The sequence below is a fragment of the Danio aesculapii genome, chromosome 3 (genome assembly GCF_903798145.1).
Source record: "Danio aesculapii chromosome 3, fDanAes4.1, whole genome shotgun sequence".
Classification (NCBI taxonomy): domain Eukaryota; kingdom Metazoa; phylum Chordata; class Actinopteri; order Cypriniformes; family Danionidae; genus Danio; species Danio aesculapii.
In genome coordinates, this window is record NC_079437.1 from 14,088,608 (window position 1) to 14,113,223 (window position 24,616).

At 38.4% G+C, this 24,616-nt stretch overlaps 1 protein-coding gene across 1 annotated transcript; it reads right to left on the bottom strand.

The window, feature by feature from the left end:
- Positions 1-319: 319 nt before the first annotated feature.
- On the bottom strand, positions 320-24,366 carry zgc:66474 (uncharacterized protein LOC327500 homolog). The gene is given in 9 exon segments (XM_056453201.1): positions 320-1,984; positions 2,086-2,310; positions 2,813-2,931; positions 2,934-3,351; positions 3,472-3,690; positions 3,777-3,953; positions 14,347-14,721; positions 16,699-17,186; positions 24,071-24,366. Coding segments are annotated over 9 exon segments (3,099 nt in total). The 5' UTR covers positions 24,261-24,366; the 3' UTR covers positions 320-1,096.
- Between the last annotated feature and the right edge of the window lie 250 nt (positions 24,367-24,616).

Consider the following 24,616-nt stretch of genomic DNA (forward strand, 5'->3'; position numbering starts at 1 on the left):
TGTGATGGGCTGTTACTAATAAATAAAACTTGGGGAAGATCTGCCTTTATAGTATGGTTCTCTTAGGTCTGAAGTATGGTGATTGCTTGAATCTGATAGATTTATATAAAGAAGCACTAGTTGGCTCTCAGCTAAGAGAAGAGCTGGAGATATCGGGAGAAGAAATTCTCAATTCTGCATCAGTAGTTTCTTAGATTTTGCTGGATGCCAATGTTCTTGCATATCAGAGCATGTTCCTAAAATGTGTTCCTTTGTTAAGATTCCTGGTTCAAAATGAAATGAACAACATCTTCATCACAAACCACGTAGAGACTCCAGGTTGCATTAATGTCTTTTTAATGTGAAAAATGTTTAATAAATCTTTCCTTTCTGTATAGTCTTCTCACAACTTAAACTTTTACTACAATAGGTCATTTTGAGTGATCGTGCATAAGGTGAAGTAAAACTAACAATACAATGCATTGTTTTTTTCGTTCGTCACTACTCACAGCAGTTGTCACTACCATCAGAGGATTGACAGGTTGTGAAAAAAAAGTATCACACCAAATCCTTCAGAACTATTTACAAATAACTCGCTGATATTCAGTTTGAACAAAAGACTCATTGTTGAATTGTGAGAAAAAAAAACGCAAGTGTCAAATTAAATACAAATTAGGATTTCTCCATTTACATATCTTTGTTTTCACAGACGGATAAGGATCTGCCTTTAAGTCAATGTTGTATGTTATTAGCTACTACTATTGCATACCCGATTGTCTACACCCAGTTTATTTTCTCCCTCATCCGCACTGACAACAGCATTAACTTCAGACTAACATGCTTGACCAGCAAATACTACATCTGATATTTGACCCACTATCTAGTTTGTACTCATGGGGTCATCCTCCATTTGCCTGATCACAGTAGATGCCAACTGGTCACTGGTGAGATGCTCTGATCCTCCTTTTGACGAGATACGAGCTCAACATCAGACTGTTTTGAGGGACTGCCAATAGAGTTGGTGTGAACACATGTAGAATCAATAGCCTCAGGATTCAGATGGAAAGTTGCTGGAAGGATTTTTGCGCAGTTCGCTGGCCACATCTAACTGTTTATTTTAAATACTAGGCATTTCATCGTTATCTTCACCATCTGAGATGACAACACGACTTAATTCAGAGTCAGCATCCTGCATGGCGCCGGAACTAGTTTGCTTGAACAAGGAATCTAAATCACTGGCCTCTGGCATTACGGTTAATTTCATTGACGAAATGCTATTACAATCACACGTCCAATCACAGTTTTTTTTCCCACATTCTGATTGCCCATTTTCACCAGCAATTCCACTAGGAAAATTACGGTTTCGGTCCTCTCCTTGTCGACCATCTGAGTTTTTTGCCTCAGACTCTTGAATGGCCGGTGAGCCCCCAGAGTTGTCAAGCTCTACTTTCAATTGAGAACTAGCCAGCACAGAGACCTCAACGTTCCCAGGACTAACACTGCAACGGATTTCAGGATTGTTCTGATTGCCATCACTTGTGCTTTCCACTGGTATCGTGCAAAGATTGGAGCCCTTTGGTGTATCTTCCACCTCCATTACATCACTATCTCCATCAGCACTACCAACTTCCAGTGTATCATCTACCAATACTGAGCATGAGGTTTCTTCATGATCAGTGTTGCTTTTTTCAGAGTGCCCTGATTTTACAACCCCAGGATCCGAGGTGGAATATTTGGAACCTGTTGTAATTGGTCGCAGAACAATCCTGGGTTGCAAAGTGAAGTGGCTCATGAGATCCTTGGCAAGCTCAGATTTGTTTTGTTCATTAATGTTGTTGCAGATAGCAAGCTGCTCAATAGGTGACTGAGGTAGAAGGCTGCCAGGATTGTCTTCCAGTGCAGTGTCTCCACAAGCTTCATGGCTGCTCAGATGTGTAGAAGTGTCCTTCTTCCCCTTTTCTTCACCGACGCACTGTCCAGACTCATCACAGTTCTTCCCCAGAGGCTGTATTGGGGGAAACCGACAATCAACCATTCTTATAATGACTTCGACAGAAGAATCACCCTGATGAAATTATCTAGGAAATAGTGATCAGTCTCTCCTACCTCCTTATTATAGCTTTTCTGGAGTTTGCCCTTTTTCACGTCACCATAAAAACTTTTCTTGCGCTGCCGATACGGGTATGGTTTTTCACCAGAGTGAATCTGCATATGCACCAACAGCCGCATTTCATAAGCAAATATTTTGCCACAAAATGGGCAGGGAAGCTGCTCTTGGCCTTTGTTTCTGCTTTTTGGTAATGAATCTTTGTTTGGGGATCCTTGAGGTGTCTGTTGAGGGGGTATGAAAAAGATTATTTTAATACATACTTGTGCATGGGCTAGCCTATGAAAATGAATGCCTTTACCAAAAATGTTTTTACATATGTAGTTGAATTATTTATAATGTATGAAATAAATATTTAAATCCAATAACTTGCATTGCACCTCCTCATGCCAATGGTTGAAGGATTAGAAAGACATTACTAGCCTTGCAGTCAGTATACAAATACAATAAATTGCTATGCACTTAAAAAAACAAAACAAAAGGCACCTATTCTGATGTGCTCACTATTACTATATTTCAATGTACAAGTTTACTGCCATTTAATTTTTAGTTTTCTATTGGTCTCAGACTTGTTTGTCCTAGAATCAGTCGTTCCTTTATGATGGCCACATCCTCAGGCAGTTCTTTATTCTTTAAATTTTTTATTTTTTATCCTTAGAATTATATAAAACTATGAAATGTGGAGAACTTATTCGGATCATTCTTCAGGTTAGGGTAGACACATACCGTAGTATTTGGGTCGTGATTGCTTGTCAACGTCTTGTTAAGCCTCACTTTGTCTTCCTCCTCTTTCAATCTCTTTTCTTCTTGCTCTTCTTCCAATCTTCTTGCTTCTCTTTTCCTTTCCTTAAAGCCAGTAATTTAGCTGCCATGTGTTTCATTTTGTGCTGCTTGAACTTCCTTTTATGAAAAAATGACTCGCCACAATCTAGGCATGAAAAGCTCATCTGATTTTGAATATTTGATGTTCCTCCGTCAGATCCTGGTGTGTCTTTATGAGAACTCTTTGACTCATCTGTAACCTTTTTAATCAGATCTGCATTGATTTTGGACACTACCACAACTGGGCTGAAGTCTTTTCTTGACTGACATTGTTTAGCGTTGACCTTTGATGCTTCCGTTTCACCTTTTGGCTCTTCAGTGACTGCCTGTGCCTTGGTTAAGACCTTTTGTGATTCCTCCATTTCCCGTTTCACCGCCTCGGTGTCTCCCTGTGTCTCGCTTGTGACCTTTTTAGATTCTTCAATTGCTACCTGACGTAATTGCTTACCGATCAATACAAAAGGAATGTGGGTTATTATACAGAAATAAAAGTTTAAAATAGTCATTGTCTCTGCAAGTACACTGTAACATCAACATATTCAAAAAGAAATCTCAAAACTAACCTTTAAAATCCGCATTGAACTTCGCTTCTTTCCCTTGAAAAGCACTTTGTTATATTGACGCTTGATGTTTACTGCCCCGTGCTGACTTCGAATATGTGGCTCCAACCATCCTTCACGAGCAAATACTTTTTTGCAAACAGGGCAGGAAAAAGTTTTCGGTGGCCTTTTCGAATTCTGCATTGCTGTTCTTTTACGCTCTTTTGGTCCTTCTTTGGGAGGCTAAAAGAAACACAAAATGTTCTACCTTAATACGAAACATGAATTGAAAAGATCCAGACTAAATAGTGCTTTGTGTGAACAGGTACCTCAGTCTGGACTGCCATGGCAAGATTTTCTTGGGATGAGGGTCTGTCACTTCCATGGTCCTTTATGTGGAAACGCAATGCCGATGACTTAAAGAATACTTTGTCACACTTTGGACAAGGGAACTTTTTTCTGCCTGCACATTTGTTCTTCTTCACTGCATCACTTTTGCTTTGCTTCTGAAAGAAACGCAAGAAGAATTGACAATGAGAGAAGCACGGAAAGACATAATGTGTATGTTTAGGGTCCCCAACACTAAACCTGAAAGTGACAAATGTAGTAAACTGATACTACAAGATTATAATAAGTACATTAAACCTACTGTACATTTACCCATAGCATTACAAATGAAAATGTATTTACACACACACAGTATGAAAACGGTAATATCTATATTTATATTACTCAATTTAGGCAATCAATATGACATGCAATAGATGTTTTTCTTTTTAGAAAGTAAAACCACCAAAAATGTACCCATGAGTGTCTCCCAGCCATTGGTTTGTACTAATATGATGTTATTTACCAGCCCCTGTAGTTAAAAATTTTGTAGATTAAATAAGATTCAAAATTAGTAATTTCTACCTACAAGTGCCAGCGGGTCAAAATTACCTGAATAATGCTCTTATTTTTGCCATCATTTTTGTGCCACTTATGTTGTAGCATTCGATTGCCAGTGCCTTCACCTATTAAGATAGACAAGGCAATTTATGGCTGCCGAATTAGTATTAGTGACACTAAATAAGTGCTGTTAAATCTGATGGTGGAGAGAGAGTCCTGGGTCAGATTAGAATTATAGCCGATGACTATTTCATGACTCAACATTACTTTCTGAAGACATTGAAATCAGAAGTCTAAATAGACATAATTAAGTCGAATTAACGGGCTCTGAATAATTCACTGTCACTGTGAGACTAATCTGCAATTATGTAATCCTTAGAAAAATGTAATCTGATTATGGCCATTTTTTGGAACGCCTCAAATGATTCTTTTTTTTTTAGGCGCTTCAAGAAACACAAACGTTCAACCTTATTAGGAATTATGAATTGAACATTTAGTTCGCTTTTGCGTGAAGAGATACCTCAGTCTGGACTGCCATATCAAGATTTTCTTAAGATGAAGTCTTTTCATACTCATGGCCCCGTAAGTGGAAACGCAATGCGGATGACTTTTTATAGAATACTCGGTCACACTTTGGACAAGGGAACTTTTTTCTGCCTGCACGTTTCTCCTTCACTTCATCACTTTTGCTTTGATTCTGAAACAAATGTAAGTCCATTTGACAGTGAGAGGATTTCAGCATGATGATTATCAACCCTAGAGTGGCAAAAGTATAGCAATATAGGAAGCAAATCAAACCTACTGTACACATTTCATGGCATTACAAAAAAGTAATATATATATATATATATATACACAAATACATACACTTACCGGCCACTGTATTATAGACACTGTATATGAAAAGTTTAGATGCAAAAACCTCTAAATGCCATGTGAAATTTTCCTCTAAAATGAGCCTTTTTATCAGTCTCCTGTGTGTATATTCAGTAATATCACTTTTACGGCAAAGTAGAAGTTAGTTTCTTGTTCTTGAAAGTAAAATATCTCAACATAAACAAAGGAGGCTGAGAAAAACATAAATTTTCGATCGAAATTCAGACAACACTTTGAGATTTTTGCATCTGAACTCTTTGAATGACACATGGTTGTTGGTGCCAGACGGGCCGGTCTGAGTATTTCAGAAACTGCTGATCTACTGGGATTTTTACACAGCACCATCTCTATGGTTTACAGAGAATGGTCCAAAAAAGAGAAAATATCCAGTGAGCGGCAATTCTGTGGGCGCAAATGCCTTGTTGATGCCAGAGGTTGGAGGAGAGAAGCCAGACTGGTTCCAGCTGACAGAAAAGCAACAGTAACTCAAATAACCATTTGTTACAACCGAAGTCTGCAGAAGAGCATCTCTGAATGCACAACATGTCCAACCTTAAAGCGGATGGACTACAGCAGCAGAAGACCACACCGGGTGCCACTCCTCTCATCTAGGAACAGGAAACTGAGGCTACAATTCACACAGGCCCAACAAAATTGGACAAAAGAAGATTGGAAAGACGTTGCCTGGTCTGATGAGTCTCTATTTCTGCTGAGACATTCGGATGGTAGGGTCAGAATTTGGCATCAACAACATGAACGCATGGATTAATCTTGCCTTGTATCAACGGTTCAGGCTGCTGCTGGTGGTGTAATGGTGTGGGGATATTTTTTCCTGGCACACTTTGGGCCCATTAATACTAATTGAGCATTACGTCAACACCACAGCCAACCCGAGTATTGTTGCTGACCATGTCTATCCCTTTATGACCACAGTGTACCCATCTTCTGATGGCTACTTCCGGCAAAATAACGTGCCATGTCATAAAGCGTGCATCATCTCAGACTGGTTTCTTGAACATGACAATGAGTTCACTGTACTCAACTGGCCTCTACAGTCACCAGAGCTCAATCCAATAGAGCACCTTTGGGATGTGGTGGAACGGGAGATTCGCATCATGGATTTGCAGCCGGCAAATCTGCAGCAACTGCGTGATGCAATCATGTCAGTATGAACCAAGATCTAAGGAATATTTCCAGTATCTTGTTGAATTTATGCCATGAAGTATTAAGTCAGTTCTGAAGACAACCCGGTACTAGTAAGTTCAGGTTTACCTAATAAAGTGGCCGGTGAGTGTATATTATCATTTAAAAATATTTCCTGATTGTTGTTTGTTGGAGAGAAGCAACTGTTCTTTAAACAAAAAAGTTATCAACTAATTTCTAGTAACTTATTTGTATTCTGCTTTTGCGTAAAGAAATACCTCAGTCTTGACTGCTATCTCAAGATTTTCTTGGGATGAAGCCGTTTCATACTCATGGCCCCGTAAGTGGAAACGCAATGCAGATGACTTGCTATAGAATACTCGGCCACACTTTGGACAAGGGAACTTTTTTCTCCCTGCACGTTTCTTCTTTACTTCACTTTTGCTTTGATTCTGAAACAAAAGTCCATTTGACAAGATTTCAGATCAGCATGATGATTATTAACCTTAAAGTAACTAAAATATTACACTGACACTACATGATTATAAGCATATCAAACCTTATGAACAGATTTCATGGCATTACAAAAAAGTATATACACTGCTCAAAAAAATAAAGGGAACACTTTACAAAATATAACTCGATCACACTTCTGTGAAATCAAACTCCGCACTTAGGAGGCAACACTGATTGACAATCAATTTTAAATGCCGTTGTGCAAATGGAATAGACAACAGGTGAAAATTATAGGTTATTTGCAAGACAACCCTAATAAAGGAGTGATTCAGGTGATGACCACAGACCCCTTCTTGGTTCCTATGCTTTCTGGCTGATGGTTTTGGACAATTTTGAATGCTGGCAGACCTTTCACTCTAGTAGTAGCATGAGACAGGGTCTACAACTCACAAAAGTGGCTCAGGTAGTGCAGCTCATAGTGAGCTGTGGCAAGAAGGTTCAGCATAGTGTCCAGAGCATAGAGGCGCTACTAGAAGACAGGTCAGTACATCAGGAGACAAGGAGAAGGCCGTAGGAGGGCAACAACCCAGCAGTAGGACTGCAACCTCCACCTTTGTGCAAGGATGAACAGGAGGAGGACTGCCAGAGCCCTGCAAAAGAACCTCCATGTGGATATTATGAGGGCCTGACATCCACAGGCGGGGGTTGTGCTTACAGGCCAACACCATGCAGGACAATTGATATTTGCCAGAGAACACCAAGATTGGCAAGTTCGGCACTGGCACCCTGTACTCTTCACAGATGAGAACAGGTTCATACTGAGCACGTTACAGAGTCTGGAGATGCTGTGGACAATGTTCTGCTGCCTGCAACATCCTCCAGCATGACCGATTTGGCAGTGGGTCAGTAATAGTGGGGGGTGGCTTTTCTTTGGAGTATTGCACAGCCCTCCATGTGCTTGCCAGAGGTAGCCTGATTGCCATTAGATACCGAAATGAGATCCTCATATTCCTTGTGAGACCATATGCCAGTGCGGTTGGCTTTGGGTTTCTTCTAATGCAGAACAATGCTAGACCTCATGTGGCTGGAGTGTGTCAGCAGTTACTGCAAGATGAAGACTTTAATGATACGGACTGACCCGCCTATTCCCCAGACCTGAATTCAATTGAACACATCTGGGATATTATGTCTCATTCCATTTATCAACATTACACCACACACTGTCCAGGAGTTGGTGGATGCTTTAGTCCAGATCTGGGAGAAGATCCCTTAGGAGACCATATGCCACGTCACCAGGAGCATGCCCAGGCATTGTAGGGAGGTCATACAGGCACGTGGAGGCCACACACACTACTGAGCCTCATTTGGACTTGTTTTAAAGGACATTAAATCAAAGTTGGATCAGCCTGTAGTGTGTTTTTCCACTTCATTTTTGAGTTTGACTCCATATCCAGACATCCATGGGTTAATAAATTTGATTTCCATTGATAATGTTTGTGCGATTTTTGTTGTCAGCACATTCAATTATGTTAAGAACAAAGTATTTATTAAGAATATTTCATTCATTCAGATCAAGGATGTGTTCATTTAGTGTTCTATTTTTTGAGCAGTGTATATACAAGCGCTGGTCATATAATTAGAATATCTTCAAAAAAATAATTTCACTAATTCCATTCAAGAAGTGAAACTTGTATAATGTATACATTCATTCCACACAGACTGGTACATTTCAAATGTTTATTTCTTTTAATTCTAATGATTTTGACAACTAATGAAAACCCAAAATTCTGTATCTCAGAAAACTATATTGTGAAAAAGTTCAGTACTGAAAACACCCAGTGCCACACTCTAATCAACTCAAAACTCAAATTAACTCAAAACGCTTGCAAAGACCTTTAAATGGTCTTTCAGTCTAGTTCTGTAGGCTACACAATCATGGGGAAGACGTCTAATTTGACAGTTGTCCAAAAGATGACCATTGACACCTTGCACATGAAGGGCAAGTCACAAAAGGTCATTGCAAAAGAGGCTAGCTGTTTACAGAGCTCTGTGTCCAAGCATGTTAATAGTGACGTGAAAGGAAGGAAAAATGTGGTAGAAAAAAGGGGTTCAAGCAATAGGGATAACCGCACCCTGAAGAGAACTGTGAAAAACCCATTCAAGAATTTGGGGGAGATTCACAAAGAGTGGACTGCAGCTGGAGTCAGTGCTTCAAGAACCACTAAGCATGTCTGCAAGACATGGATTTCAGCTGTCACATTTCTTGTGTCAAGCTACTCTCGAACAACAGACAGTGTCTCATGGATAAAGACTGGACTGCTGCTGAGTGGTCCAAAGTTTTGTTCTCTGAAAGTTAATTTTGCATTTCCTTTGGACATCAGGGTCCCAGAGTCTGGAGGAAGAGAGAAGAGGCAGATAATCCACGTTGCTTGAGGACCAGTGTAAAATTTCCCACAGTCAGTGATTGTTTGGGGTGCCATGTCATTTGCACAGTACCAAAGCTACAAGTATCTGGTTTAAGGACCATAGTATCCCTGTTCTTAATTGGCCAGCAAACTCACCTGACCTTAATTCCATAGAAAATCTATGGGGTATTGTGAAGAGGAAGATGCGATATGCCAGACCCAACAATGCAAAAGAGCTGATTTGCTGCAGTAATTCAGGCAAAAGAAGCCACAACTAAGTATTGAGTGCTGTGCATGTATTTTCATGTTCATACTTTTCAGTTGGCCAACATTTCTGAAAATCCTTTCTTTGTATTGGTTTTAAGTAATATTCTAATTTTCTGAGTTATTGAATTTTGGGTTTTCATTAGTTGTCATCAAACTTAAGTAATAAACACTTAAAATATATCAGTCTGTGTGGGATGAGAGTAAACTAGTTTCACTTCTTGAATGGAATTAGTAAAAAAATAAAAATAAAACTTTTTGAAGATATTCTAATTATATGACCAGCATGTGTATATTAATTTAGAATTATTTCCTGATTGTTGTTTAACGTAAAAAAAGCTTTATAAACTCTTCTTTAAACATAACTATTTTAATAACTAATTTCTAATAACTTATTTGTATTCTGCTTTTGCGTGAAAGATACCTTAATCTTGACTGCCATGTCGAGATTTTCTTGGGATGAGGCAGTTTCATAATCATGGACCCTTAAGTGAAAACGCAACGCGGATGACTTATAGAATACTCGGTCACACTTTGGACAAGGGAACCTTTTTCTGCCTGCTCGTTTCTTCTTCACTTCATCGTTTTTGCTTTGATTCTGAAACAAATGCAAGTCCATTTGACAGTGAGAGAAGATTTCTGATCAATACAATGATGATTATAAACCTTAAAGTAGCAAAAGTAAAACATTGACACTACACGATAAGAAGCATATCAAACCTATTGTACAGAAGTCATTATTTTAAAAAAATGTCTATTCGTTTAGAAAGATTTCCTAAGCGTTGTTAAAGAGAGGGAAGCTTTTACAACTCTTCTTTTAAACATAACAGTTTTAGTAACTAATTCCTAAAAACTCATTTGTATTCTGCTTTTGCGTGAAGAGAGACCTCAGTCTGGGCTGCAATCTCAAGATTTTTTTGGGATGAAGCAGTTTCATACTCATGGCCCCATAAGTGGAAACGCAACGTGATTGACTTATAGAGCACTCGGTCACACTTTGGACAAGGAAATCTTTTTCTGCCTGCACGTTTCTCCTTCACTCACTTTTGCTTTGATTCTGAAACAAATGATAGTCCATTTGACAGTGAGAGAAGATTTCTGATCAATGTGATGGTGATTATGAACCTTAAAGTGGCAAAAGTAATACCCTGACACTCAAACATATTGTACAGATGTCATGGCATTACAAAAAAAAAAAAAAAAAAAAAAAAGCATGCATATATATATATATATATATATATATATATATATATATATATATATATATATATATATATATATATATATATATATATATATATATATATATATATATATATATATATATATATATATATATACTTCCTTAAACAGAACTAATTTTAATCACCAATTTCTTTTGCCTTTTCTACTTATTTTGCAAGATACTAGTATTCAGCCACAAATTAAAGCACAATTTAAAGACTTTAAAATTTGGCAAGTTATTGGAAAAAGAATTGTTCTGTAGAGTGTAGGCAATTAAAAAAAACAATTAGTATGGGGGCTAATAATATTATCCTTAAAATAGTTTTTTTATTAATATTATTCTTATAAAAACTGCTTTTATTCTAGTCAATCTACAAGAAATAAGACTTTCTCCAGAAAAAAAATAATAATATCAGCAATATCGTGAACATTTCCTTGTACTGTTAAACATCACTAGGGAAAAAATTGAAAAAAAAAAAACATTTTTAAAGGAGAGCGAATCATTTTGACTTCAACTGCATGTATGTATATAATGTGTTCTTATATTTATATTACTCAATTTAAGCAAATCAACATAATCAGCATTTTAAATTTTTAAAGACAGTGATTTTATAAGAGTTACTTCCCAGCACTGTATATTACAAATGACAGAACACCTATAGTAATGAATCAATAGACTGATAATAATGTTTTTCAGAGGAGATTTTATTAAACCACCACATTATGAATCACACTGCATATATACACCTGTGATACTTGTAAAAATCAAACAGGTTGCTATCTTCTCTTTGGCATATCTACATTTTTTTCACAAGTTCTCATTGGACGGTATTTCTGGTATCAAGACCTCATTTATCTTACTTTCGCTTTGTATAATGCATTCCTCTGGTTCAAACTTCTCTAATTTAATTGGAATGGTGTCCAAAGTGTCGATCCGCATATTGACCGGTCGGTAGGCTTTTGCTTCCACATAAGCATGCTGATGTTTTACTCTAAGGTGAGACCACAAATTAGAAGTGTTCTTGTTAGCAGCCTTGCTGGACCCCTGGCTAACTCTGGCTGAACATTCACGACAGAAGACTTCTCCAAACGCATCTTTTAAGAAGTAGTCCCAAACTTTGCTAAAACAGCGGTTCGGTAGAAATGACACCTGTGAAACAATGAGAAAAACAAACAAACACATAAGCTTTAATCTCACCATTTACATTAAGAAACTTCAAAAAATTCTAAAACAAATGGTATGCATTCAGTTGGTTATTATGGCTATGGGTAATAGCAAACCTACAACTGAACGTTTCTGGCTACATAAAAAGTAACTAATACATTTAATTATCCAACAATATTTGCTTCAGCTCACTAAAAATACTAGTCTTTAATTGCTTGAATCTAAAGTGTTCACAAATGGGACCCTAAAGAGGACTCCATAGTAAACATTTCTTGACAGTTTGCCGGCTAATTATCTTTTAAGATTAGTTCTTGATACATCATTATAAAAATCTAGCTTGGGGCAGCACGGTGGTTCAGTGGTTTAGCACTGTCACCTCACAGCAAGAAGGTTGCTGGTTCGAGTTCGGGCTGGGCCAGTTGGCATTTCTGTGTGGGGTTTGCATGTTCTCCCCATGTTCGTGTGGGTCCGGGTGCTCCAGTTTCCCCCCACAGTCCAAAGACGTGGTGTAGGTGAATTGAATAAACTAAATTGGCCATAGCGTATGAGTGCGTGTGTGAATAAGTGTGTATGGGTGTTTCCCAGTACTGGTTTGTGGCTGGAAGGGCATCCTCTGCGTAAAACATGTGCTGAAATATTTGTTGATTCATTTCACTGTGGCGACCCCTGATAAAAAGATACTAAGGTAAAGAAAATTTAATGAATGAAAAATCTAGGTTTTTATACTCAAGATTTCTAGGTTGGAGAGAGAGATTTGGATTTGGGGTAATAAATTATCCTTCAATCCAGCTTTAAGCTAAAGTAGTAAAAAATAAAAACAGATTCTAAACCTAGAAATGACATTTTACAGTTAAACCTATGCTCAACTGTTGTGTTCAAGTTCTTATTGGTGTTATCCCACATCAACTAACAAGTAAAGCAAACGCAGAAGTTTATCTGAATGAATAGCATGTGTTTGAAGGCACAAATCAGCTCTTGTCATATCAGCTACTCAAACTCACCGTTTAAACTGCATCCGCTTCTGGTTGCTTTCTTGCTTTCTTCGGAGATTGGTTGTAGCTGTACGAGTGTGATCAGCTGATCCTAAAATATGTCCTTACTATCTTAGGATTACTTTAGTGAGGGCATAACCTTTGGTGCCACTTTCAGATTGATTTCATATTGATGAACTCCACAGTCCATAACAATGAAAACTAGGAATGCATCCAAACGAAAATTCTGAGCCAAAACCGAAAGCAAAAATTCGAGATACACTTGGCTGAAATCTGGACCAAAAATGCTTTGTACTAATTATTTACTATTTTATTAAATTATACAAAGTACTTCAGTAAGACTTTTTAACATTTAGCTCCAATTAAGTTAACTGAAATCAAAAGCCAATAAAGAAACCCCATTTTACTAACAGAAAAATGTAATCAATTGTGAAAACTCCATGTCATAACAGTATCGCTATTGTAAGCAGCAGGACTACATAGAAATGCTTTAACTTTGTTTGAGCAGACATTGCTTGTCCAGTGAGCATGAGCGGTTCATGCTTATGTATACAAGCACAAGACTGAAATACCCAGAGAGAAATACTGAGCTATTTGAACTTTGAGCTGAGAACTTGTGCAAGCAAGTCTATGTTGCACTCCGCTGCTCTACTGCTTCGGTCGGAACAGCAACAAACTGTCCTTGCACAATGTAAACCATTGAAAAGAATGGGTTTCATAGAACTGCTCCTTCCACATCTGCTGTAAAGCTGCTTTAGATGGCACAGTGAACATGGCTGGAGGCAGAGTGAAACCAGCACACTGAACACTGCTGGGCAGCACAGCACAACATAGCCTTTTTTGGCTCATAATTTTGGTTATTCTCTTTCAGCCAAAAAAAGGAAGAGTCATTTTGAGCTTGGTGCATTCCAAGTGAAAACTAATAATAAACGGACTATTTAACAGACAGCATTTGCCAGTTGAAAAAACAAGCATCATCCAATAACCTGGAAGTGTTTAAAAGGAACACTTCTTTTTTTGGAAAAAAGCTTTCAAAATAAGTGGTGTTCCTTTTAAACCCCCATAAAAATTCACTGACCACACTGTCAGTAGACAGCAAACTAATACTTTATCATTTATTTTACTTTGAGTAAATGTTGTGCAAAACCACTCGTCTTTTTGACTGCAGCAAAACATTTGCTACCATCCAACATCATCCACTCCACTTTCTAAACAGCATCATTTGCCATTGAAATCAATACAGTGTTTTTCAGAACCTCTTATTTTATCACGTAACAACGTTTTATCAGGCACAAACGTATCACTGTTTACATGCACAAGTCAAAAAGCTGTAAATACACATTGCATCATATTCAGACTGATTCTATCCCCCCTCTAACATTGGCTGACATTCTTGACAGAGCTTATATGTGCGGAAAAGACAAATCTCCATGTATGCATATCTAAACACTATATTTATTACATTAGACAGCATGAAGTGCAGTACCTGGGGTAAATTTGTCCTTGTGGCCTCCTCAGTCTTGTTAGTGCTTGATTGTGTAGGGTTGCCCTGGTTCTGAGGAGCTCTATGGGACTTCATGTGCATGCCTAACTGACCAGGTCCAGAAAATACCCTTCCAGGGCAATGAGGACAATAACATGGAACGTAGGGCTGTGTGCGTTTTGTTCTTCCCGCTCTCCGGCGGCGCAGAGGTAATTTTTTGGGTTCTTTATCACTGCTGGAGCGGTCACTCTCAGACAGGCCTTCGTCTTCTTGACCTGGTGCTAGTCTATCATGTGATGCACTACTCCTGTTGGTCTGCTCAGAGCCATCTGACAGATCATCCTCAGCTTCTCTCGATAGCCCTACTTCTCTTGTTAACTGTTTGAGAGAAAACCACAAGTTTTTTTTATTTCATCTTTCCATATAAGCACATCCTTTTTTGCAATTAAACTGAAAATAAATACCTGAAAACAAACTAAATTGAAGCATCACATTATGCGCACACACAGTCTAAAATCATACAAAACAAAAAGAATTCTTGGCGCTGTTACGTAGAGCTGTGGTGAAAAATAGTTTGAGAATGATTCTGCAATTTTTAAACTGCATCTCTATTCTCTCTTGAATAGATTGTGAACTTAGTTTTTAAGAGGAGGTGGTGCTCTAGGCTAGTTTTCAACAGTGGATGGCGCTCTAGACTAGTTTTCAACAGCGCATGGTGCTCTAGGCTAGTTTTCAACAGCAGACTGTGCTCTAGGCTAGTTCTCAACAGCGCTGTACGCTAATTTTCAACAACAAATGGTGCTCTAGGCCAGTTTTCAACAGCAGATGGCACTATAGTCATGTTCTCAACACCAGATGGCATTCTAAGCTAGCTTTCAACAGCGGATGGCGCTCTAGGCCACTTTTAAACAACGGACGGCAATCTAGGCCAGTTTCCAACAGCGGACTGCGCTGTAGGCTAGTTTTCAACAGCAGATGGTGCTCTAGGGCAGTTTTTTTTTTCAATTCAATTCAATTCAAAACTGCTCAAGGCCAGTTTTCAACAGCGGGCAAAGATCTAGTCTAGTTTTCAACAGCGGATGGCGCTCTAGGCTAGTTTTCAACAGTGGATGGCGCTCTAGGCTAGTTTTCAACAGCGGATGGTGCTTTAGGCTAGTTGTCAACAGCGGATGGCGCTCTAGGCTAGTTGTCAACAGCGGATGGCGCTCTAGGCTAGTTGTCAACAGCGCATGGCGCTCTAGGCTAGTTGTCAACAGCGGATGGCGCTCTAGGCTAGTTGTCAACAGCGGATGGCGCTTTAGGCTAGTTGTCAACAGCGGATGGTGCTCTAGGCTAGTTTTCGACAGTGGACGGCTAGTTTTCAGCAGTGGATGGCGATCTAGGCTAGTTTTCCACAGCGGACGAGATTTTCTACAGCGGATGGTGCTCTAGGCTAGATTTCAACAGCGGACAACACTAGTCTAGTTCTCAACAGTGGATGGCGCTCTCGCTCTAGGCTAGTTTTCAACAGCAGACAGTGCTCTAGTCTAGTTCTCAACAGTGGATGGCGCTCTCGCTCTAGGCTAGTTTTCAACAGCAGACAGTGCTCTAGTCTAGTTCTCAGCAGCGGATGGCGCTCTCGCTTTAGGCTAGTTTTCAACAGTAGACGGCGCTCATGGCTAGTTTTTAACAGCGGACAGCACTCTAGGCTGGTTCTTAACAGCAGATAATTCTCTAGGCTAGTTTTCAACAGCAGACTGCACTCTAGGCTAGTTTTTAACAGCGGACGTCGCTCAATGCTAGTTTTCAACTGTGGATAGCAGTCTGGGTTAGTTTTTAACAACAGATGATTTTTAACAACAGCGGACGGCGCTCTAGGCTAGTTTTCAAGAGCGGATGGCGCTCTAGGCTAGTTTTCAACAGCGGACGGCACTCTAGGCTAGTTTTCAACAGCGGACGGCGCTCTAGGCTAGTTTTCAACAGCGGACGGCGCTCTAGGCTAGTTTTTAACGGTGGACGGCACTCTAAGCTAGTTTTTAACGGGACGGGACTCAAGGATAGTTTTTATTGTACACAAATCAAGCAAGTAGGTTTTAACACAACATTAATGTAAACAACACTTTTTTTGAAGACTCTTGTAATTCGCTTCAATGTTTCCTAATTTTTAGTTTGAGCGTTATTTTCAAGGAATTGAATGCAAGCACAGTTACAGCTGTTGGCAGACAGTTAGTTTAGACGGCTCATGCATGTAATTTTATGTAGGACTAGCTTTATCTCGGAAATCAGGTGAAAAATAGGATCATTCATTTTTCAAAGCCACATTTCTTGTAAGGTCACATTTAACTTCGTGAGTTTAATAACAATGCTAAAATTTACCTGAGAGAGCCTGTGCAGTTTCCTCTTTTTTCTTTTGTCACCATAGAAGCAGGCTTTGCGCTGACGGTAGACATATGGCCTCTCTTTGGAATGGATCCGCATGTGAAATATCAGCCCTTGTTCCCTTCCGAAGACTTTACCGCAGTCAAGACAAGCAAATGACATCCTCTGCCTTCTGTTCCTCTCTCTCCAGTCCCTGAACCTGGAGATACCCGAAGTTGGATCAAAGTCCAGAGGGGCCATGTAATTTTGAGCAGAGTCCCATGTCATGCTGCCTGTCAGACCAAAGGCAATACCAGTGCTTGTCCCAGCATTTTCAGACCCCTGATCAGCGCTTTCAGGTCTAACATGCAGAGGGCGATCCGACGATTCAGTTTTGATCACAACAGGGCCTGAATTCTCTCCAAATCCACAGTTGACAGTGTTCTCGTCTTGTTGGGATGGATTGGAGTCCTCCGGGATGGAGATCATAGCAGGTTCCGACGGGCCTGAAAATTTAATTGGATGAGATTAAGTTCTTTTTAAAATGATTTGTATTTTCAGGCTAAGAACCCAGTTGAAATAGTCTTGTTTTAAAGTTGCCATAAAGCGCATTAGTGCAATATGTTAAATTGTTCTCTGATAACAAAATAGTATGTATGTGGCTTAGGTAAGCTCTCCAGAAACGGTTGTACATGCTCATTAAAAATAGAGGAATCACCACTAGTATCAGAAGCTCTGGTTTGACCATATTTGAATGGTCGTGAATAATAATGAGCTCTGTTTTCACAGTCCTAAGTTCAGTTCTTGCTCTATCTTGCCTTCACACAAACACAAAGAGAGTGATTTACTGTACAATATACAATTTTTAGAGTAAAACTAAAATCATCATACTTCGTCAAATTGAGTAGATTTCTTATAAACTTTTAAGAAGTGAATGATATCTTTAAGCCAAAAACAAAGTTTCTTTCTAAGTTGTGGATAAAATATAGGCCAAATTATAATTATACTCAACCAAACGGACTGACGGATGTATTTAAAGTTGTATTTTGAAGCTTTAAATAATTTAAAAACACAAGCAGGAATTAATATCAACCTCTTTATAAAAAAAGATGAGTTTTATTATAATGTTTATTTTGCTTCCTTTCACTCAAAAGAAAAATCACAGTAAGAGCTGAGTGATATGACACTATGCATAAATGTTTGTTACCTCATTACATTACAATTTTATATATATATATATATATATATATATATATATATATATATATATGTATGTATATAATGTATATAATGTATGTAGAGAGAGAGAGAGCTATAATTCTAAAATTAGCTATAATTCCAAAATGAATGTCTAATAATTATAGTATATTAAGGATGATGAAAACGACAATAATGGTTACAATCATTTACATTTCTCATTATCATGCTGCTTTGAATGTGCTTGAGTGAGAGTTATTTGCTATAAAAAGTCGGTTACCTCATGAAAAATAAATTTATGGTTTGCATCAAACAAAAATGAAGCAATGGAGTAAGAAATATTTATTTTTCACATCAATTTAATAAATAATATTACTGCTACAAAACAAATAAAAGACTATAATAAATCATTCAATTCAATGCTGAAAGCTGCAAAACAGACATCAGTAACTAAATAGAAAAATAATATCCATCTCAAGAAAGAACGGACAAAAGAAAGTAAAGTCTCACTTCTACCACTTTAAAAGTTTTGATTTCGATTTGCGTGATTTTAAATGCTCAGTCTCGTTATGAGCTGATCTTCATTTTTCTGTGTTTGTGGAAAGCAGCTGAGTCAGCCGCACCAATTTATAAGTAGGTAGAGCAGGATTCTCGAGATGACCACCGGCGTAATACCACTCTTTGTTATGAGCCACAGTTTCAATGTAAACTTAGTAAAGGCGAGCTTCTTTGCCGATTATGTGTACAGTATTAGATTTTACATTTAGCTGACATTTGCGCTGAACACGCAGTGAATGCAACGCATCAAGATTCGGGCACCTTCTCCGAAAACACTCGATTGATCTCAGCTGGTGGATCAACATTCACCACATTTCATGATCGCTCTCATCTGCGCTATTATTTGTAAACTTAGGTGGGGTTTGCAAACCTGTGTTTTTTCACTCTTCAGCAGTTTGCATTTCCTGTGGTCAGAAAAGCTCCCCGTCATCTGATAGCAGAAAGCCTTGAGTGATTGACAGCTAATATTAACCAGTATAGTGGCAGGGAAGAGCGATTCAGCACGTTTTTAGAAACAAATCAAAACAGGTCACACTATACCCATTATATGCATTATGCAGTCGCACATATGCTCCCAAATATATTAGAAGTCCCACAGATTAAATTTCGGATGCATATGTGACCAATATGGTTGCAATTTCTAGCCCTGTATATGCAAATTTATATCGAAATACTGGAAATGGGTTAAAACTCATATCAGCGTTATTGAAAAAACATCTACCACGATATACATTGATATCGAATTATTGTCCAGGATTTCATTAAACTTGCAAAAGAAGCTAAACTGAGCTCATGTCTTTTTAGGGTAAAATGAAAATATAATCCATATATCCAGCATTTTGCTTCTTACATGTTGTAAACATGGCTGATAAAGATCTGCAAGTCTGTCCACGTCCACACTTTGTGGTACTATTTTCAAATTCATAGGGCTCCTTTTCAAGCATCGATGTTGTAATGTAATTCAAATATAATCAGTTAAATAGACTTAAGCATCCATTTGGTTGTTAAAGCATAAAAAAAGACAAAGACCATGTAAACCCTAGCGCCATCATTATAAATTCTATTGAAAATACTGGGGTAAAATAAATTTCCATACTTTAAAGACATGACGTGGAAAAGAAGAATTTGATGCTTTTGCTTCTTGTTTGGTCTTGTTGGTGCAACCTATATCGTATCTCTGCCAGGCAGTGAAGATCGCTGTTTTTTGAAAGAAATCAGATCTTAAACGTGGCAATTTTGTATTGGATGACAATTAACTCTGGGGCTGGCTGACTGAAATTAAAAGTCTGTGTGCATATACCCCATTGAAAACAATGAAGAGCCATCTCTCTGCCTTTCCCATTTTCAAAATACTGGTCTCAGATACATAGTAAGTTTAATTAATACAAGCTTAGACGATCTTAAAAATAACGATGGATAAAGGATCATTGTTGTAATCTCACTAGGAAAGTTGTGGCCAATCAAACACAGCCTATGGCGTGGATAATAATGATCCTGGATGCAATAAAACCGTGCATTTTGTTCTTGTTTTGTTGTTACACTCACAGGATTTATATGAGAATGAGGAAACAATGGTGTCTGAGGCTCATGGTATGTCATTTCCATGTAATGCAGTTTTATTATTTAACTATGCCAAGGTATATTCAGATTTTCATTTTATAGCACATTGAGTTCCTAACAGCCAAAAGGAAGTGCAACTAAAAAGTCATTAGAGAGATCTCCCATGAAAATGTACTGACCCTTACAAACCTTTGAGCTTCTTCGGTTGAACAAAAAGACGACATTTTGAAGAATGTTGGAAAACATGGAGCCATCGCCATCCTTATTAGGAAAACGGTAATGGCTACCAGTCTCCCACCTTCTTCAAAACATCTTCAGCCAAAGAAAAACTAAAAACAGGTTTGAAACTAGTGCAGAGTGCACTAATAAAGACAAAATAGTCATGTTTGGTTGATTTATTAATTTCACCTTGTAGCATTTCATGTGGCTATAAATGTATTGAGATAAAGCATCTATATTTACATTAGATGTCGCCTACGCTATTCCTATTGAAAGGAATGAGTCAATTGAGCTGCCATTTTAGTACAGGGTAGTGCTCCTTTGAAATGAATGTGGGACCAAGGTGCAGTGCGGGACTGGCCAGCCAGAGATATATATACACATATATACATACATACATCTATGATTGGGGGTTTCCCGGTGGTTAATCAGTTATGCAAATATTTTTTTTAAATTAAGAAAAATTATTTTACATGACTTTTCTATATAGATTGATAAGTGATCACACGGGCATTGCCGACAAAGAGTGTGCATTGGCATGCATGGAAATGCATTATCTCCCTCCAGTTAAGTTTGATTCAATCCGTGTCCTGAAACACAGCCCCTCTCCTGCTTTCACTTCCCATTGTAACGGAGGGAGCGATTCATTTGGGAATGAATTTCTGTTATGAACAACTAGTTCACTTAGCTGACAATAATGGCCTGTTTCCACTAAGTGTTACAGTTCGGTACGCTTTTATGGCCGTTTCCACTGTCGAAAGACGTACAGAACGGTACCATACCACTTTTTTAGCACCCTTTCAAAAGGGTACCAAAACACGAGAAAGGGTACCAAAAGGTGGAGCTGCACGCGCAGCAGAACGCTGATTGGTTACAGAGATACATCATGAGCTTGTGGAGCTACTAGCCAGAATGAAAACAAAGGAGCCGCCATGTTTTAAATACACAGCCGAGACATTATACCGTAATACTAAATGCATATAATAACGAGCCATGGATGACCCAAACCTTGTTGTTGTCTTGATGTACAGCCACAAAGCCAAGAAGAACAAAATCTAGGGCTGGACGATATGGCAAAATTTTCTATCATGTTATGATTCAGATATCACAATGGACAATATTAAAAAGCCAGGAAAAAACTGACAAGAACGCACACAATAGATGTCTGTACCTACAAATGTCTGCAAACTGAATTTGCAAAGTCTTTAATACCTTAAGGCTCCTATAACTTTTTTTTTATAAAAAAAGTAAAAAAAAAAATTATGTTAACTTTTTATTTGTATTTAGCCTTTACAAACAGATGAGTATATTCATAGTTCTGGTTGCTTTTCATCTTGAACGTCCTTTAAGGGTTCTATCTGTCTATTTATATTTGTGAATGTAATTACCCAATTAAATTAAAAGGTTTAATACCTATATTAATCACATTCTTTCTATTTCATCAGCTTTGCAATAACCAGATTCCTGATAAATATGTTTGTGAATTTTATTTTGTAAGTTTGCTCGAGTGCCATACCAGCATGCAACGAGTTTGTGTGTGTGAGTGTTAATGTAAGAGTATATGCAAGGATCGAGTTTATATGTATGTGGGTGTATGCATACATAAAGTTTATATGTATATGCGCAAGTTTCATACATGTTTTGAACATAGTATAGGTTTATATGAGAGTAATTTATAGGTGTATATGCAGGTGTTGATAAGTGAAGTTTGATTTAAATCCTACACGGCGCCTCATAGCCATGCGTTTGCTTCACTGCCTTCTCTTCTGACACCGCTGGTTTGGTGAGGTGCCTCATCTTCTGACTCTCAGTATGTTTTATCGGGTGGAACTGCTTTAAATGGTGAAACAGATTTGATGTGTTCCCGCTGCTAGTCGGCACCACTCTCCCGCACATTTTGCAGAGCACCGAAACTAAATTTATCGGAACTTAAAAATCTAAACCACTTCCACACCACTGCAATAGTCTTTCCTCTCTCATCAACTAATTTGTCTGGATTCTTACTTGTGGAAGCTTGTTTATTCACATCTGTATTCAGGGCTCTCATTTTGTCGCCAAAACTTTCTGCAACGGCGCAAACTGCCGAGCACTGGCAGTAGCGTGACTTGTACGTCATCACACCAGTGACATCACGCTTTTTCTGACGGCTGAGCACTGAAAGTCATTCAGTGACAAATGATACAATGTTTAAGATCTTATATATATATATAAATTTTTTTTCAATATATTCAATTTAATATATAATTTATATTGAAATATCAGAAATGGGTTTAAAACTCATATCACTGCTATTGAAAAAAAATCTAAAATCGCGATATATATTGATATCGAACTATTGTCCAGCCCTAACATAATCTGCTGTGTCCTGTTGTCGTTTTACGAGGCCTCCATGAAGGTTTTTGCTTGCTTCAGGTAGCTCGTGATCATGTCTATATTTGCTATAACAAACTTCTTGAGCTGATGATAATAACGTGTGCGTGATTATTGAAGTGTCTCCGTCATCTGATCCTTTTAGAAAGAAAAGGACAAACCTGAGAATGAAGAGCGAACAAAGGGGAAGCCAGACAAAATGCAGGAGCAAATTGTTTCAGCAACCTGAATCACAAACAAACTGCCATGTTTATCATCGCCTTTTGGACTATTATGAACTTGGAATGACAGAATTACTCTCTAACAGAGCTTACATGTGCTGGTAAAGATTAGACACAGATGAGAGGTTTGCACTGACCTTTGGCTATGTTGTGTATTGTTATTGAACCCAAATAAGGACTAAATGTATGCTGTATGTAGTTTTCTGCCAGTAGTAACATATCTGAGACTGTAAGGGTCTGAGTTCATATATGTAGCATTTATTAATTTATTTATTTTATATAATTACAGAAGTTACAGTAGACTATTTCGCACTGTCATTGATCTGCAGTTATAATCAAATTGTTCATAGAAAAGTTAGTAATAAACATTTATAAACAAGTATTTGTGTATAAAGCATCTGTTTTGTGAGAAGTGCTTCTCATATAATATGTGAACGACCTGAACAGCTTTACTTTAGACATTTATTTGAGCGAGAATGACATCGACGTCCTATGAACTGTTCTGCCATTGTGATTTTTCTTTGTTTGCTCGTTTCTACATACGTACCCAGCATCTTCAGATTGGCTTTAGTCTTGACAAGTGCGGCTGAATGACATTTGTCCTGGGAGCACTGTACAAATATGGCGGCGCAATTGACGCATGCTCAGGGTCCGCATGTTCCCACATTCGTTTATTTTTGAACACTGACTATCCCCATGTTGTTTACCAATTTTGAATATTCGGTCTGAAATCGCATGCAAGTATAAAGTCAAAACAACATTTAACTGACTGTGAACAATGTTGTAGTTTGACAGTCTTTGGCTGCTATTATGGTTTCCCTAATTATTATTCCCCTAATTTAATTTTATAAAAATACAATATTAAGGAGAAAGTCCGAAAATGTGCGAAAATGAAACCAACTTTACCACACCTGTAAATATTACTTCCTGTGTACTCTAGAGGGGGCATATCTACAGTTTGTGCCCCCCAGGACGACTTTAAAGCGCAAAAACCAGGCTGAAACCGCTAACTTCGGCCTATGTGACAGATCTTCTGATAGCAAATCTTCATCATGTCACTGCAGTTTAAACACTTACACTTCTTTTTCACAATGACTGTGCAAAATTGCAAGTAATCGAACCAAAACAAAGTGCAAGGCCCTGAAGAACACAGCTATACGTTAAAGTAACCAAACGCGTTACTTTAAAAGTGGCAACGTTATTAGCAAGCCTGGCTAGTGCTAATTGGGATTAAAACTTCTATTAATCTCGGACTGTCTTAATACCTGGCCAATCTGCTGAGTTTGCTCCCTCCAACCAGCGAAGCCTCCGCCTGAGCACCTCGTTTTCTTTGCGCACCCTGATGGTCTCCTCTTCGTACTCCAGCACGGTGCCGCCGACCATCTCCATGATCTGCTCCACCGCCGCCATCAGCCGCTCGTTCAGCGCGCGGTGCAGGAGCTGGAGTTTGGTCATTTTTTCAGAGTTTTATGAACGCAGCATAAAACAAGCTCCGGCAACTGCAGGAGCTAGCAATGCGCGTCGCAGGAACAGTTCTACTTTCGCCTCCAGTTTGAGGAAAAAATAACAGTTGGGGAACGATTGACCGCCACCTACAGGAACGGAGAACAAACGCTGCCGATAAAAAGCCACACGATTATGACGCGTTTAACGGTCATCATAATCTTAAATCCTTCAAAGTTTTTAATATTTGGATTTTTTAAAAACGTATGGACATTTATATGCATTTGTGAACGTATTATGCCATCTTTGCGTCAAATTACAAACAACTAATTACCTCTTATGAGAGGTGTTTCTAATGCAGCACCTTT